Below are 14,976 nucleotides of genomic sequence, written 5' to 3' on the forward strand. Positions count from 1 at the left end.
TTGGGTCTTAAAATAGCACTTAGATTATTATCAGGCTTCAAAATGGCAGACATTTGCTCATATGAACATAAGGAGAAGTGAGCTGGGGTTGCCAGCCGCGTCAGATGGCCTAAACTATGATATACATTAGGTGGGTGGGGGTGAGTAAGGGGTGTTCATTCATTTTCCAATATCTGTATATATGTGAAAGCAGCATAAAAACAACCAAAATAAAGGTTAGGTGTTAAAAAAAAAAAAAAAAAAGAGCAGCATGGTGCCATGTCTGGTTGAAACAGGATGAGTCAGCGCATGACAGAGGGAGGCTGAAAAATAATTGAGTCCACTGCAAATGATTCAGAAAACTAATCTCATCTGCACTGTAAGTACTCCAGAGAGAAAAGTAATCACAAGGTCAAATTAGTCAAACTCGAGCTCGTTAGCACAATTAGATATTCGCAGCAAAGAAGATTTAAATTTAGTGTTGCATGCAAGTCCGGAGAAAATGTCTGAGATCAAGTCCTGCTTGTAATAGTTTTTAAATCCAGAGGCCGCAGACGTGTCTTAAACATGCTACATCCAGCATTTTTAAAGCATCATCTGCTTCCAAGGAGCCAGACTTTCTTGTAAAGTGGTCTTGAGCAACAATTCTCCACGCTTACTGACGGGCTTTCAAAGCTTTTCACTGGCTGCTTTTTTACTCGTTTTCAGTCCAGTCCTTGTACCTGACCATTTCACAGGAAGATTTTTTTGTTAAGCCACTTAACACTGACCCATATAACATTTAAACATCAAAAAGGTCTGCTCAAGGCAAGTGTCTTGCCCAAGGACACATCGACCGAGACTGTCGGAGTCGGGGCTCAAACCGGCAACCTTCCGATTACAAGACGAACGCCCAACTCTTGAGCCACGATCGCACCCAACTAAAGGTATAAACCACTGTTGTGTCTACAAATAACAAACAACTTAGCAAAGAACTCATTTTAAATTGTATCTTTAGACCTTTATTGCTAGCAGCCTATCACAAAAATTGACGTTTTCAATTCTTTAGTTGAAACTATGAAAAAATGTCAAAGATAACACAGTCTGACAAGTATAAAATAGTTTTGTGCCAATAAGGTAATTCCCACAGACATATTGGTTGAAAGACTTGGCATTTCTCAACATGGTGTGTAGTGTGTCCATAAAAAACTGAGATTAGATCAGTAGATTAGGTAAGTGGAGGACAAAGAAGTTGCAGTTTTTCAAGACACTGAGAAATTTAGTTCAGCTTTTGGCACAGCCCTCCACAACAGTCACAGTTTCTAATGTGGCCACCTTGGAAAAAGTATGAACCACTTTATTACCCTGAAAAGTATTACTCTCTCCACACAGAAAGGCCCCAGGTGGCTTTGAACCCAGAACCTTCTTGCTGTGATGTAACAGCACAAACCATGAGATCAGCGTATGTACAAATGATCCTTAGAAAAAGGTCCAAATCTAAGGTTCATTGGATAAAGGTTTAAAGGAGTTTGTGCCGATGACTAAGTTGTCCCCTTACTCCAGAGACTGTCATTTTATGAGTGGAACTCACCTAAACCCCAACTGGTCGCGGCAGATGACCGCCCCGCCCTGAGGCTGGTTGTGAGGGAGGCTTCTTCCTGTTAAAAGGGAGTTTTTCCTTTCCACTGTTGCCAAAGAACTTGCTCATACGATTACTGGGGTTTTCTCGGTTTTCTTTATATTATTGTAGGCTCTATACCTTTCAATAAAAGGCGTCTTGAGGCAACTGTTGTTGTGATTTGCTGCTATATAAATAAAACTGAAAATGAATTGAAACTTTATCATAGTTAATCAACGTTTCTACTCTTAGCTTTGTGTGATGTCAGCAAGGAATGTCCTTAACCCTTTACTGGCCAAGCATCATTTAGGCCGCCTGGACATATTTGGTAATTTTGGCTGTAAAAGGGCCAAAAATCATATTATAAGTGAATTCTTTTGCCCCTTTTTTCAGAATAACCTCAGCTTTCAATATCTGGGAGTCATTTTACATTATTGTATTGTTGTGACAATGGAACAACAGTTAAAAGTGGAAAAAAATAAAAATCAGACTCTGTTTTTTCAGATTTATAACTAAGTGGAAACTGATATTCAACAGGAACAAAATGTAAAACAACATCAACTTTAAATATGAACTATACTAAATATGTACAATAAAGTTTTGGGGCCTTCTCCACGCCCATCAGTTTGCTCTGTGAGTTATCAATTCTTACATGTGATTGGACCCGTCGCAGTTCGTGCTTCCTAATGATGCACCGTAAAGTTTTGTAAAGCTCGTTTTCTCGTCTTTTAGTCACCATTTGAAATGTCTCTCTTGCCCAAATGGTCGAGGAGTTATGATAGTGCGAAGCGCACCTAAGTGGAATTGGCTTTTCTTTTTCCAGAGCAGTAGCTTGCAAACCCACTACCTTTGTGCTACCGTAATGCACCAAATATCCCTGTAAAGCGCAGCTTCTCTTCTTTCAGTAACTGGGTGAATTTTTTCTCTTGCTCAAATGGTCGATGAATTACAGTAGTTCGAAGCGCACATGGTCAAACGTAGGCGGGGTCGTTTAAACAATCAGAAGAAGAAGGGGGGGAAAAAAACGCAAAACTAAAACTGCAGGGCTAAGGCCCAAGGCCCAGTACAAGATTTAAAAAAAATTGAGCCATGACTGACATAAAAAAAAAAAAAAAGAAAATTTTTAGATGTGAATCACACAAAGCCGCTGTAGTAGAGCCCATGCAGCTCATTGGGCTCTGCAAAGAGCTAATTTCAGCCAGAGCACAAGTAAGTCGCTTCCATGGTCGAGGATTAGATGAATGGAGAATATTTTGAATGGTTCACAGTTCACTAATGGATTAGAATAATTAAAATGTGGAGCTGGAAATGATAAGCTTCAGGTTATTATGCAGAGAATCTTTGACCTGTAATCTCTCTGTGGTATGTCATGTTACCCCCATCACTATGACACATCAATTTTTCCTCCAGGTCCCTCTGTAGAGCTTGCGAGATCTCTGCTTTCAAAACAGACTGATGCTAGCTCTTTTGTGTGACTGATTACCAATCAGCAGTGGCACATCTTTGGCTGAAAGGCAGGGAGAATCCTCCAGAGACAGATGTGAGAACGAACCGAACCCTGAGACGTTTTTGATCTTTTCAGTGGTGTGCGGCTGCCACTGCTGATGAACCGCTGAACTGTCAAAGATACTGTCAAAGAAGAAATGAATTGGATGATGCATCTTTTAACAGGAGCTGGAAAACACACATTCTGTTTGATAAATAAAGAATGCTACAGTGATCATACAGCAGCTTTACACTGAGGAGCTTCAGAACAAGACAGCCCCCATCCTGGGAAGGGTTTCAAATGTATGTTATCAGCAAAAAGATACCGTGACAAATATTTAATTTCATTTAACATTGATTAAGGCTTCTCAGTTAAAACAGACTAGAATCAAGTGCTCGTTTCTTAGCTTGCAATGACAAAAATATTGAATTTAATTTACTTTAAATCCAGGTTATGTTGCTCATAAGCCTAAATTCATCCATATTATTCTACTAAACTTTGTCTGCTATTCTCTTCTGCTACTCGTCTCATCATTGCTCGGGGTACCAGTTTTCTCCTCATCGATTACAGCTTTCAACTGCTGAATATTACACTCCAGGATTAGAGGCTTGCAGCTGGGAAGATTTATGAGCAACAAGCACTGACGATTGATTTTGTTCAATTCTATCTGTTTTTCTGGTAACTACAAAAAGAGCACCATGCAAGTAGAGGGACAGATGCATCATTATTTATAGATGAAAGCCAACCCCCACCCACCTACCCACCAAAAGCAAAAACTGTCACCCATTTATTTTGAAGTTGAAAGCCAAATAAGCAAACAGATTTTGCTCTTTAGGTTTTTGACTGTAATGAGTTTCTCAAGGAGTCTGTGTCTTATTTCAGTGATTTATATTTTGGAGTAAATGAGCCTTGAAAACTAAACTGCTTTCCAATGACCAAGTTTCTTCTCTTCTGCTGAAGAAGAAGAAGGAGAGTTGTCAAGGTGCTGGCATTGCTAAAAGTTTGTTGATCGATGACCTGTGTTCATTATGACACTCCCAGATATAGGGCTGTTCGATATAACGCTATATATCGATGACGATATAAAAACGTCTATGTTTCATTTTACGCTATCCTTTGTTTCGTGGTGTCGCAAAATAAACTGTTTACGGCAATATTTGTTCATCGTTTTGATGGTCACTGTAGTGGCTATATTCAAGTTCTCTCTTTCTCTTACATTTAATATAACCACACTACAGACAGACAAGGGCTTGTTTTTATGCGTTGTCGTTAGCAACAATGACGGTAAAACCATCGCGTGTCCGCTTGTTCCACATAAACCTTTCACAATAAAGCTCAAGATCCTGTTGAGACTTTTCAAAATAAACTGAATCACGTGAAAGATGCAGAGTGTTTATGGATGAGAAGCAAAAAAGAGCCGTCAGGTGCTAAAAACTAAACCTTAGACTCAAACGTTAGAACAGGCTTTTCCCCGCAGCACGCCGTGTAATAAATACAAAGAAAACGGCGGCCGTTACAACTTATGTCTAAAAATGTATAGTTTCATGCATCAGTTAAAACACTGGACTCCAGGTACGCGACGCGCAGCTGGAAACACTTCACGCAAGTCAAGCTGCCCGAGATTCACAGAATTTACAGAAAATGTTACATTTTTGTGATTTATATCGTTATCGGACGAGAGATGTCTTAATATCGGGATATGAGATTTTGGTCATATCGCACAGCCCTACCCAGATAGTTCACTCACAAACTCATGCTGGAGGACACCATACAAACTTTTTTTTTTTTTTTAAACATCATTTGCTTCTTACTTACACTTGAGAGTTCTGTGCCAACAGAAGTAAACAGTAAGACAGATAAAATAAACCTGTTCACAAATCCATATCCATTATTACAGAATCAAACAGCTACAATGTAATCAAGGCTCATTTGAGCAAGAAAATTAAAAGGGGCCAAGTATGCTTTTTCTAATTTTCTGTCATATGACCACTGTCATGTGAAACCCTTACCAGTTTCTCATAAATTATGAGAGCAAGTAGAAACCAGGAGCTGCTGATCAAAAACGCAAGATTGACTGATCATCAGCAAATGTGACCAACTCCATAAGCAGACCTGTTGGAAGTTTGTTCGATTGGAGCATTCAGGTCTGTGTTAACACAATTCAAAATTAGAAAAAGACTTAAAAAATGTCTTTGTGTGTGATTTTTGGAACAAGGTCCTTTGGGCAGACAAGGCAAAAGTCGAGATGTCTGGCCTTAGTGCACAGCACCACAGTCGGAGGAAACCAAACACAGCATATCAGCATAGGCACATCATAGCAACACTCAAGTGCTATGCTGGAGGCATGATGATTTGGGATTGTTTTACAGCCACAGCACTTGGGCACCTTGAGTCATTGAGTCAACTATGAACTCCTCTGCATAAGACTGAATCTAATGTGAGGCCATCTGTCCCACAGCTAAAGCTTGGTAGAAACTGGGTCATGCAGCAAGACAATGTTCCCAAACAGATTAGCAAATCTGTAACAGAATGTCTGAAAAAGAAAAAAAAGGTGTTGCAATAGCCCAGTGAAAGTCCAGACCTGAACCTGACTGAAATGCTGTGGCAGGACCTTAAGAGAGATGTGCATAAATGATTACACGCCAAACTCAATGAACTAAACCAACATTAGGCCAAAGAACGATGCGGATAAAGTCATACAGAAAATTACTGTTCAGTCCTGTGAGAAATGTTTTACATGACTGTACACACTTTTGGATTATTTCAAGTTGAACAAAAAGTTCAGGCTTCAGATTGGACTCTGACAGTTTTCTCTTATCTTTCCAGTGCCATCTCTTTGGTCATCTCAGACACACATCTCTGGATGCAAGCACATTAGTTCAAACCCACTTCTGTTCAAACCTTTTGTTTGCATGAGCCAGACTATCATAAGAAAGGAAGAGGTGCCAGTACAGCTCATTTCTGGTTGGAGACCAACTCGGGGGCACAAACATACATGTACAGTGGAACCTCGACTCACGAATACCCCGTTTCACGAAAAATTCAAGTTACAAAAGGCACTGAACGTCAATATTTCTGCCCGTGTTACGGCAAAATGCCCAAGTAACGAAATCCGCTGGCTCTGATTGGCTGAGCCTACAATGCCCAGAATGCCTTCTGAATCATGTGACAACCCCTTGGCTTCCGTACTTGCCCTTCGCTCTTCCACTTGAATGACGTATTGTTGTTCTAGTTAGCAATTAGCCTATAGCCTATCGTTCAGCATCGCCTCACTCAAAACGCGCAATGGGTGCTTCGACTTACGAAAGTTTTCGACTTACGAAAAACCTTTGGGAACGAATTAATTTCGTAAGTCAGGGTTCCACTGTATATTATATTATATTAAATTATATTATATGTATATAGATTACATTATATATGTTGTATCAGGCTATGCAATACCCAAGTGTGTTAATATAATTGTTGGTTTTAATTTCTTCAGAGCAACTGCTGCTCAAATAAAAACTGAAAAGGTGTTCAGCTCAGACAGATAAAAAAAAAAAAAAAAAAAAAATCAACTGCAGCCTCAAGACAAAATGACAAACTATGATGATTTAATGCATATGTATGTGATGGCAGTGTCTCTTTAACCCACACGCTTCTAGTCAAACAGTCCCTGGCACACAAAGAGAAAGAGGGTGAGACAGGGAGTGACCCACTCTACCGTGAAAAAGTGGAGAACACATTTGGATTGCAGTGCTGGCCACCAGCTGCCAGTTATTGAGTTTAGCAGGGGGTGAAGAATCCAATGGGATTTACACATCTAGACAGAAATCAAGAGGGCGCCAGAGGTTTTTCTCCAAACCCAATAAATCACCTGGCTCGGATAGCCACGGAGCGTGACAGGATTTTGTTTTGGTGTGTGCATGTGTGTGTGAGGGAGAGAAAAGGAAGTGGGATTTAAACTTGACTGATACAAACACCCTTTATGTTCAAGTGGAATGCAATGCTGTCTCTCAAGCACTAAGGCTACAGAGAGGAAGATGGAAATCAACAGCTCTGCACAACACATATTTGATAGTGGGTGTTTGTTTTGGTTCAACACTCTGCACTGCCAGTCAGAGATGGACCTATAGGTGGAAAGCAATAGGTTCTAATATACAAATAAAAGGGAAAGCAGCTACATAAGATGACAGCAGAATGCTCGTGAGCATCATGCTTGTGTTTGGCAGTGGATTACTGCTACTTCTTCGTTACCCTTCAACTCCCACACTGGCGATATGAACAATAAATGCTCATGCAAAGCTTTATGCAACAAAAATGTGAGTCTATGAGTGTTTAAACTAAGAACAGAAATACCATAGAGAAGGGATCCAGTACCGATGCAGCTCTTGTGCTAATCAATAACCGACAATATATGAAACTGTTGCCCAGTAGTGGGATCGGAAGGTCACCACCCAAGAGAGTACCCATCATTAAACCCAGTCTAGACTGAATGCAGGCTGCCTCCCCAAATCAAGCACGCTATCTGTACTGAGACAAAAAATACAGGCATATTTGAATGCTCCTCTGCCTAACAAAAGCAAAGGTGCCCCTAAAGGTTATCTTAAATTGCAGACAATCAATCACGGTGGTAAACAAAATTTACAGGGTGAGGTTTGGCAAGCAATGCACTGTTTGTATATAGAATGTTTTAAATAATGTAAATATATCTTTATGTGATGCACAAAGCTTCACTACATTATTAAACAGACATACTGTGGATTCCCAGCCAAGGCTTTCATTACTTAAATCCTAAAGTTGCTTTTGCCTTTAGGCAAGATGTTGTTCTACTCTTTATTCACCAGTTACCCATAGCCAGCACAGGCTGAATTACCTGGAAAGTTTGTTGTGAGGAGAGGTGTGTAAAGGCTCAAAATTCTTCTGGCAAGACACGACTGGTTTTTGGAAAGGAACAGCTATTCTGGGGGTGTTCAAAAGGTTTTGAAATGTGGGCATACCAAAATTCAACAATATGGACTCAAACTACAATTTGTGGAATCTATTCTGATCTTGGGCACAGTGGCAGCAGTTTAAGCAGACGTACTCAGACCTCCCAGTCAAAAGACACTGACTAACTGCACTTCTCATTCCATCACTATGGGTTAGCCCATGAACCCTTATGATCTTTTGGTCTCTTCATCATAATAGACCACTACTGAATCCATATCATTGTAATTATGGAAACAAAAAACAACAGCAAAAGGCCTGATATCTTAAACGTTTAATGTACCCCCCATTAGGAAACCCCAAGAACAAATGTGCCTTTTCCAAGTCCCAAAAACATGCTGAGTAGTTGGAGAAACTCCCATGACCTCAGTTTAATAGCTCACAATTCTATGACACAAAATGTAAAGCTCTTTACATTTCAATTCATGCTGGACAACACAATCAACCAAGCAGGCTAATCTGTTCTTAGATTGGAGTGCCCTGCATGTACCAACGCTGAAGGTCAATGGTTTCCCCACAGTTCAGCCACAGTATTGATTCCATATTTAACACAGGGATGTCATCTTCTCCAACATCGATCCCCCATCCGTGCTGACAAGATATTAAAAAACAAAGCGGCATAATAATAATTGTGTTCTGTCACTGTGGCTGACGATATTTATCATAGTTCATTAGTTCAAGAGAACTAAAGAAATGAAACTATGGGTGTGATGGAGGACATGACATTAGCATGCTGCGTGGATTCAAGCCTCCCACTCAAAAAGCTAATAAGGTCTTTCTCATTGAAGACTCAATACAAAAGAAACAGTGCAGTGACAGCTAGAACTCAAGAGTTCAATTACATATCTTACTCCCCTGAATAACAACAGTCATGGTGTGCCACAGGTTAACTGGAAGATGAAGAAAGGAAGCCTGTGCTCTCTTTCAAAAACCACAAACTCCACCCAGGAAGTTAAAGGACATATGACGCTTTTAAAAAATGATGATCAGAATTCACCTTTCTGGGGAGACCATTAATCCAAAGTACAAAGCGGCAAAGTAACTGACTATGAAAATGGAAATTTTCAGATAGACCCAGGTGAAAAGCCCTTTGCACCAGGGCTGACTAACCACAAATTCCTACATTCATGTTTAAATGAAAAATCAATACGATCAGTTAAATCTTGTTTTATGTATATGTATTATTATAAAGTGTGCACCAACAAACAGAAAGACTCAGCATTAAGCTGTCTAACTCAAAGCATGCTTCAGCTAAAAAGCAATTTGAATTTACACCCCTGAACAGATGGACACCGTCCCCCTGATTCTTTTCCTTCCTCTTTATCTCTTCATTAAATGCATAGATCAGTCCTCACATCTCAGGATCCCAGATGGGTATGGTGACCACAACACATCCCAACAAGTTAAATGTGAGACAAACAGTATTTGTAGAACAAAGTAGGATGTATTAACAAGGCTTGGAGGTAGTCAAATATACTATATTTGAGTTTAGCTTTTCTAACTTTCTCCCTCAGCAAGTAAAATAAGAAAATAAGCTGACATTTGTTCTTATAGTCCCATTTTCTCTTATAAATTCACTGTTATTTCAGCTGCTGTTATGCCTGGTAACAGTGTAACAGTTTCAGCGAAAAAGTAGCTCAGAAAAGTAAGCCTATTTGAACAATTTTTAGCCAAGTTTGACATGCATATACTGTGTCACTTCACACAATATTTTCTCATGCGTGAATAACCAATCATATTCAACAAAATCTGTAACTTTAACTTGCGATTTGTGGCTTTCACAGGACATAGCACCGAATAGGCTAACCACTGTTTGACTAGAATAAATAGACTTCCCTTCAAATGCAATGGTAAAAAACGGACTTTAAGAAAAGTACATGCCCTCCAGGGCCAGTCAAAATGTGGAACGTTGTCTTAAGATGTGGGACGGGAGGGGGGGGATATAACTGCTGTGCAGTCTCATTTAAAGAGGGATATCTGGGCACCCTACATATCATTGCAAAGTAAAATAAGTTATAAGGACACACCAGCCAAGCTTCTTGTGTCAGTGCTGCTTGGCAATGTGACCACTTGAGAAAAGAAAATCTATAGTCCCATCAGAATGACAACTATTATAGCAAGTAATGAACTCAGCCTTGGTAAATACATATGATAAAATGGGCACAACTGTCATATGTTATCTGATTCACTTTGAATATGTTAAAAATACAATAATAAATGCAACAATGACATTTTTTGACTTCTCTCTTAACCCTCCAAGCCATTTATCTGACTATCATGTCTATAAATCCCTTTGCTGTGTATGATGCCATATCACTAGAGTGATGATGGGTTCCCAGAAAAGCTTGAATTTCAAGCTTAAAGTGCTACAGTTCCCCCATCAGAGAGGGTCTAATCCCCCAAACTGTGATACTAACCGTACAAAGGATTAATCACAGAGGAAAGTGTGATAAAAATGTGCTAAATTATGTCAGCAGGCATTTTGGGGAATAGTGATTTTCTGGAGTAGCCCTTTGCTCGAGGTCAAGTTAATGTCAAGGTGCTAATAAAATATAGGAAAGCTCACATTTATAGTCATCTCAAGCAGATAAGGTTAAAGAATGGCTGATTCTTAAAGATCAAGTTAAATTACATCATCTCATGGAGTTCATGCTAATAAAGAACTTCAAGTCTTTGAAATCCTTTCCATATCAAAAGGACTTTGTCCCTAAATTTTAAGAAAAAAGTGCTTCTTAACTTCATATAATGGCATAATTAAAACTGCAGTTCACTCAGAGCATATGGTAAAAGATAAATGTTTTAACAATTTTGACATCAACCACAAAAGAAGAAAAAAACAAAAAAAACAGGGGTATTAAGTCTATGAAGTTAACTTTTGTATGCCAGCCTGGCCGTCCTGTGATGATACAGGCCCAAGAAATAAAAGGGTTGCTGCACAGCTCAGTGAGGGATGTTTAAGAATGAGCCAGCTATTTCAGTTTTCCGGCTTCTGTTCAACATGAAACCTTGGCCTAAAGGGAATGCATGGAACAAGATTATTTAGCAAGAAGCTTCCCCAGTTCAGTTTATATCCAGTCTGTCACGAAGATAAAAATATCCTTCCCCAATTCAAATCTCTTGCTTTCTTTTGCTTCCGTCTTTAGAAAGTAAAATTCTTCCTACCAGTTTGCCACCAGTGATCCAGAACAGGAACTCCAAAGTTCCTTTTTGCCCATTGCAGGGTCTCCACATCACATCGCTCTCCTGCCACGAATAATGACCTCAACCTGCGGGGACACAGAACACATCTGTCAATCACCTTAAGGAAGCAAGGCATATTCACTCCCTCAGAGGAACAGTCGGAATAAATCAAAATCGATGTTCAATGCCCAAACCATAGACGTCTCAAGACTTTAAAGTTGGACTACTACATGTACAGCAGTGGTGAGTGTGTTAGACATTTACACAGACTCATCATGGGCCTGAACGCTATGGTAATTTGGGGCTTTTAACGATTTCTTCAGTGTTCTTTTTCCATGGTGGAATAATTGTACAGCAAATATCTTTAATTTTTTTTAAAAAGTCCAAGTCCTAACTTGACAAAGCTGAGGCCTATTAATTTCTCATTAGTGATCATGACTGCCTACTGGTTTCTCTTTTCCAGCCTACACACAAATTCTAGCTCCCAGTTATGGAGTACGCTTCACTGATTTGGTCATTTATGTGCATTTCAATGTGTTATTAAAATTGTATGTAATTTACTCCTTTATTGCCAACGGTGCTGCAAGGGTAAAACACTGGGTTAAATCAACCGTGAGAACCCAAATTAGAAACTATTAGTGACTATCTCTCTCAGTACTCCAGAATTTGACTTCACTTTTCATAAAGGCAAGATAGGCAACCTGCTTTTGGAATGAGTGGGCAAAAAAAATCCATTATAAACTTTCAGCCTAGTGTAAATCAAAGGTTCGGAGAAAGACTCTTGTACCTCATCTGAAGCAGTTTTACAGGCTTCAGCACAGCCAAGCTCTTTGGCAAATCACACATCTTTTCAGACTAGATTCGATGAGCTGCATGTAAGGATATAGTGTAAAGGAGGTAAACACAAACAATGGATTAAGCAAAGGTCCTCTGAAGCGGTTTGACTGGCACAAAAAGTCAAAAGTCAGAAATGACTGGCTTTTAGAAAATTAAAATCCCTCATCTAGTGACAAAAATGAGAAAGGAGAGGAAAAGCTGCAGAAAGAGAGCGTACAACTTTCAAGGTATGTTCGTTTGTTTTTTTGCCTTTTATTTCGTTTAGAGCAGCTTTAAATTAAGTACGAGGCTTTTGATCCACAGCCGTTTGGTCTTCAAGCAAAGACCAAATGACGAAGTATAAATAGCAAACACCAACCCTAACTCCTAGAGTAGATATCCAAAATCAGTTGTTCAAAATACAGCATTATCAGCTTACACTGGGTATTGGTGCAGGTCATCCTCCTCTATCTGAAAGAGTCCATTATAGCTAATGTCCTCCTCGTAACAGTTAACGCAATGCTTTTGTTAAACTCCCTGAATAAAAGCTGTAACTCTAAACTTCAGTCAAACCTCATTGTGTGAGGCAAAATTACATCCATCCCAAAAACGTATTTACCTAATTGTAAATCAGAAAATCAGAGCAAGCTTAATTGGTCTCATTTAAGCGAATAGTTCGTGACACTTTTGCTGACAAAACCCATTCTTTTTCAACAGTTTTCCTTCTTTTCAGGACAGTGGAGGTGAAAGCTTGTTTATCTTCAGCATCTTCTCAAATCCCAGAGTTATTAGCCTCATGCTTTAAATGTCAAAGCTATCAACAGTGAATTCCACTTTTTCCTTCCCCTGAAACTCTGAAGCCTACCTACAGTCCTTCTGAGTTGCTCTTTTCCCCACCAAACCACATGCCCTCAATATGACCTTACAGACAGCAGCGATGAGCCCCTTAATCATGAAGTACCTAAAAAAAACCCAACAAACTCCTTCAAATCCAACCTGCCCTTAGACCCTTCTTGTTCATCTTCAGAATTCTGCTACTTTTTTTTGGATAACTGATACTCCCCGAGTTTATGCCCTGCTAGTGAACCCAAACACTACAGTTTCTATCTTCAGTCTCTCTTATTTCTCCCCTGTTATCCACTCCTCCTGATGGCTGCTCATATTTATTTTCAAAGCGTTGTTACCTGGTCGCTAAAAGCTTTTAAGAACAACCCACCAACCCTAGGCTACATTTTAGGCACAGCAGTCATTGAAGAGGTAGTGTAGTGATCACTACTCTACCTCTTCAATGACTGCTGACTTTTTGTATTTATTACCACCTGTAATAGAGCTTCTTTTTGACTAACACTTATTTTCTCTGTATTATTGTGCGGTCTTTAACTTATAATATAAAGTGTGTCGATGTCGTTTTGATTTGGAGCTACATAAATAAAACTGAACTGAACTCTGGCATTGATGTAAACTTTTACACTGATATGTATTAAATCAGATCACGTCATGTTGTCAGGAGCACTACACTAACTTTGACTGCTTATGTGTGTGCCAAAAGAGCACTTTAAAGCAGCTATAACTGTAAGTGAAAACATTAGGGCGATACGAAAACATTAGGGCGATCACATCTATCTATGATGTGATTAACCTTGAAAGAATTACCCATCTATGGACCCTTACAGTTTTCCTCAATTTCTTTTCTCTTAGTAGCATTTGCAGCTACAACAGGAAGCTGATTTTTAGGGGGGAAAAACTCCTAAAAAAAAAAAACCAACCAGACAGCCGCTTTCCCAGCACAATGCAGCATACAGACAGAGTTAGCAGCAAGCTGGCGAACCTAGTTGAAGCATTTAGCAGCTAAAGAGCCAGATATTTCCCTCAGGAGTTAGTGGAGTCAATGGAGACAGGTTTGCCAGGTGGCCAGAAACACTTCAAAGAAATGATAATGTTGCTCCATAACACAAGGATGAGAATACTGCTACCAATGCAGCAATAAACAAAATAAATAAACAATCAAAAATGCAGATCTCAAGTTCATTGAGTCATAATATCATGCTGAGGATGAATAGCTTAAAATAGGGCTTAAACAAATAGAAAATATCAAATATGTCAAGGATCAAGCCACGGGACTTAACAATCATCAAACCATCCTTCAGCAGTCAGATTTTTTGTGCACAGGACTTGAGCTGAATTACATGAAATAAGTGAATAATTAGACTGTCCCTGTAGAGGCCTTATGTTCTAGCTGAAAGCAAGTCTATTCCCACCACCACATGTCTCGCTATTCAATTCAAAGGTGGTATTCAAGTTTTCTTTGAGGAGTTAACAGATTAAAGCAGACGATGTGACCTCGGAGACTGTGGTGGGAGGGTGATGATTTAGCTGTTGCCAAAGCAGCAAAGAAACCGTTTTAGACCTCAGTTTGAGTTAATCTAACCATCTGCGTTATGTTTTCAGTAAAATTGTACCAGTTGTGAAATTCTGGACAACCACTGGTGTTTAAAACAACACTGAAAAACAAAAACACATTTCCAGTTTATTTTGTGTTTCTGCATTTTGCGACTATCATTTCCTCTCCCACTGAGCGATTACAAATATAAAATCTTGACACGACACCATCACACAGTTGCTGCAGATTTCTGTACATGCATGATCCAAATCTGCTGTTTCGCCGCATCCCAAATGTGCTCTATTGGAGTGAGATAAGGTCACTGCGGAGGTCGTTTGAGTACGGTGAAATCATTGTCTGGTTCAAAATACTGTTTGAGATGCGCTGAATTTTGGGATATGGTGTAAGCTGTGATCATAAAGGGATAGACATAGTCAGCATGGTTGTGGTGTTTAAACTATGCTTAATGGGTACTAAGGGCTCAGAGTGCCAAGAATATATCCCACCTGAACTGTTCATACAAGGAAGGAAGGACGGATAGATGGAAGGATGAATGGATGGAAGGATGGA

At 39.5% G+C, this 14,976-nt stretch overlaps 1 protein-coding gene across 1 annotated transcript in view; it reads right to left on the bottom strand.

The window, feature by feature from the left end:
• The window catches only part of acss3 (acyl-CoA synthetase short chain family member 3), a 67,637-nt gene that overhangs the window by 34,735 nt on the left and 17,926 nt on the right, over positions 1–14,976 (bottom strand). Inside the window, exon 9 of the mRNA XM_080886019.1 lies at positions 11,193–11,296. Coding sequence (XP_080742145.1) covers positions 11,193–11,296 — 104 coding nt within the window. The remainder of the gene's footprint in view (positions 1–11,192; positions 11,297–14,976) is intronic.

This window comes from Rhamphochromis sp. 'chilingali' (assembly GCF_963969265.1).
Source record: "Rhamphochromis sp. 'chilingali' genome assembly, chromosome: 7".
Lineage (NCBI taxonomy): Eukaryota > Metazoa > Chordata > Actinopteri > Cichliformes > Cichlidae > Rhamphochromis > Rhamphochromis sp. 'chilingali'.